Source organism: Nannospalax galili, unplaced genomic scaffold, assembly GCF_000622305.1.
Source record: "Nannospalax galili isolate Female #2095 unplaced genomic scaffold, S.galili_v1.0 scaffold103, whole genome shotgun sequence".
Taxonomy (NCBI): domain Eukaryota; kingdom Metazoa; phylum Chordata; class Mammalia; order Rodentia; family Spalacidae; genus Nannospalax; species Nannospalax galili.
This window is the reverse complement of record NW_008352136.1, coordinates 3,366,846-3,368,228: the sequence shown is the minus strand read 5'-3', so window position 1 is coordinate 3,368,228 and position 1,383 is coordinate 3,366,846. Positions and strand designations below refer to the sequence as shown.

The 1,383-nt window shown below is 54.2% G+C and overlaps 1 protein-coding gene across 1 annotated transcript in view; it reads left to right on the top strand.

Annotated features, from left to right (window-relative positions):
* The first annotated feature begins 1,018 nt into the window (after positions 1–1,018).
* Positions 1,019–1,383, top strand: part of Sspn (sarcospan) — a 35,719-nt gene continuing 35,354 nt past the window's right edge. Inside the window, exon 1 of the mRNA XM_008849008.3 lies at positions 1,019–1,307. Within this exon, the coding sequence (XP_008847230.1) occupies positions 1,113–1,307 (195 nt within the window). The 5' untranslated portion in view covers positions 1,019–1,112. The remainder of the gene's footprint in view (positions 1,308–1,383) is intronic.

Genomic DNA, 1,383 nt, shown 5'->3' with positions numbered 1-1,383 from the left:
CTGGGCAAGAGGATCAAGAGTTCAAGGTCATGTGTGGCTACATAGCAAGCTGGAACACAGCCCGGGCTTCTGGAACCTCTGTCTCCACAAACAAACAAAAACACCCACAAAGCTCTTTAAAACAAACACAGGTAAGAGGTGTCACAATTAGCCCAGCATCTCTATAAACAGTTATTATTCATTTATTTAATTATTATCATTAGTGTGTGTGAGGTGTGGGTCATGGGTATAGAGACTGTTCGACTTTCAGGAGTCTTTCTCTCCACCGTGAGTTCCCAGGCTCAATCTCAAGTAGCCGGGCTTACTTGGCAAGTGCTTTTACCTGGTAAGCCATCTGGCTGTCCTGAAGCAATTATTTTAAAGGCAAGCATCTCAATGAGAAAAATTCCCTTCTTTTTTGTTTTCTTTTTAAAAAAATTAAAAATTAAAATTTATTTTTAATTATGTGTGTGTCAATGTGTGGTATGTGCAGGTGCCCGAAGTAGAAGCACTGGGTTCGCTGGAGCAGGAGTTACACGTGGTTTGGACCTTGGGACGTGGGTGCTGGGAACCAACTTGGGGCCTCACAATAGCCAAAGCACTCTTAACTGCTCAGCCTGCCTGCCTTCCTGCCTTCCTGCCTGCCTGCCTTCCTGCCTTCCTTCCCTCCATCCCTCCATCCCTCCCTCCTCAATCACAGATTTAGATGAACAACTACGGTTCTGCTGGAAAATGACACTAACTTTTCACAATGATTTCACAGGTTGTAGCGCAACCAAACCCACTTGGGATCCAATTATCTATTAATTAAATCCAAATGATTTTAACATTCATCACCTTGCATCTCACTTCCCAGAAAACAGAAAAGCAAAGCAAATAAGTCCTTGGGTTCTGGGTGCGGAAAAGCCCGAGGCTTGGTGCCCATCTGCAGGCGGGTCTGCCGGGCCGGGCGGCCTGAGCCCTGCAGCGCCGGGCCCCGCGCGTTGGCAGTTGGCGACCCCCCTCGCGTCCCCCCTCGGGTCCCCCCGGCCGGCTCGGGTGGCCTGCGCGAGAGTTTTCCATATTTGTGCAGCCTCCCAGCCGCCGAGCAGCCGGGCCCAGCCGGCCAGGCCGGGCAGCCTCGGTCCCCGGACATGGGGCGCAAGGCGGGCGCGGGGGCCCCGGCGCGCGCGGAAGAGCAGGCGCGGTGCTGCGGATGCCGCTTCCCGCTGCTGCTGGCGCTGCTGCAGCTGGCACTGGGCATAGCGGTGACGGTGCTGGGCTTCCTCATGGCGAGCGTCAGCCCCTCCCTGCCGGTCAGAGACACTCCGTTTTGGGCTGGGATCCTTGTAAGCATCTTCGGTTTTGCCTGAGCGCGGGCGTGCCAAGCCGCAGGGCAGAGTGGACACTAACCCGCTGCATGCG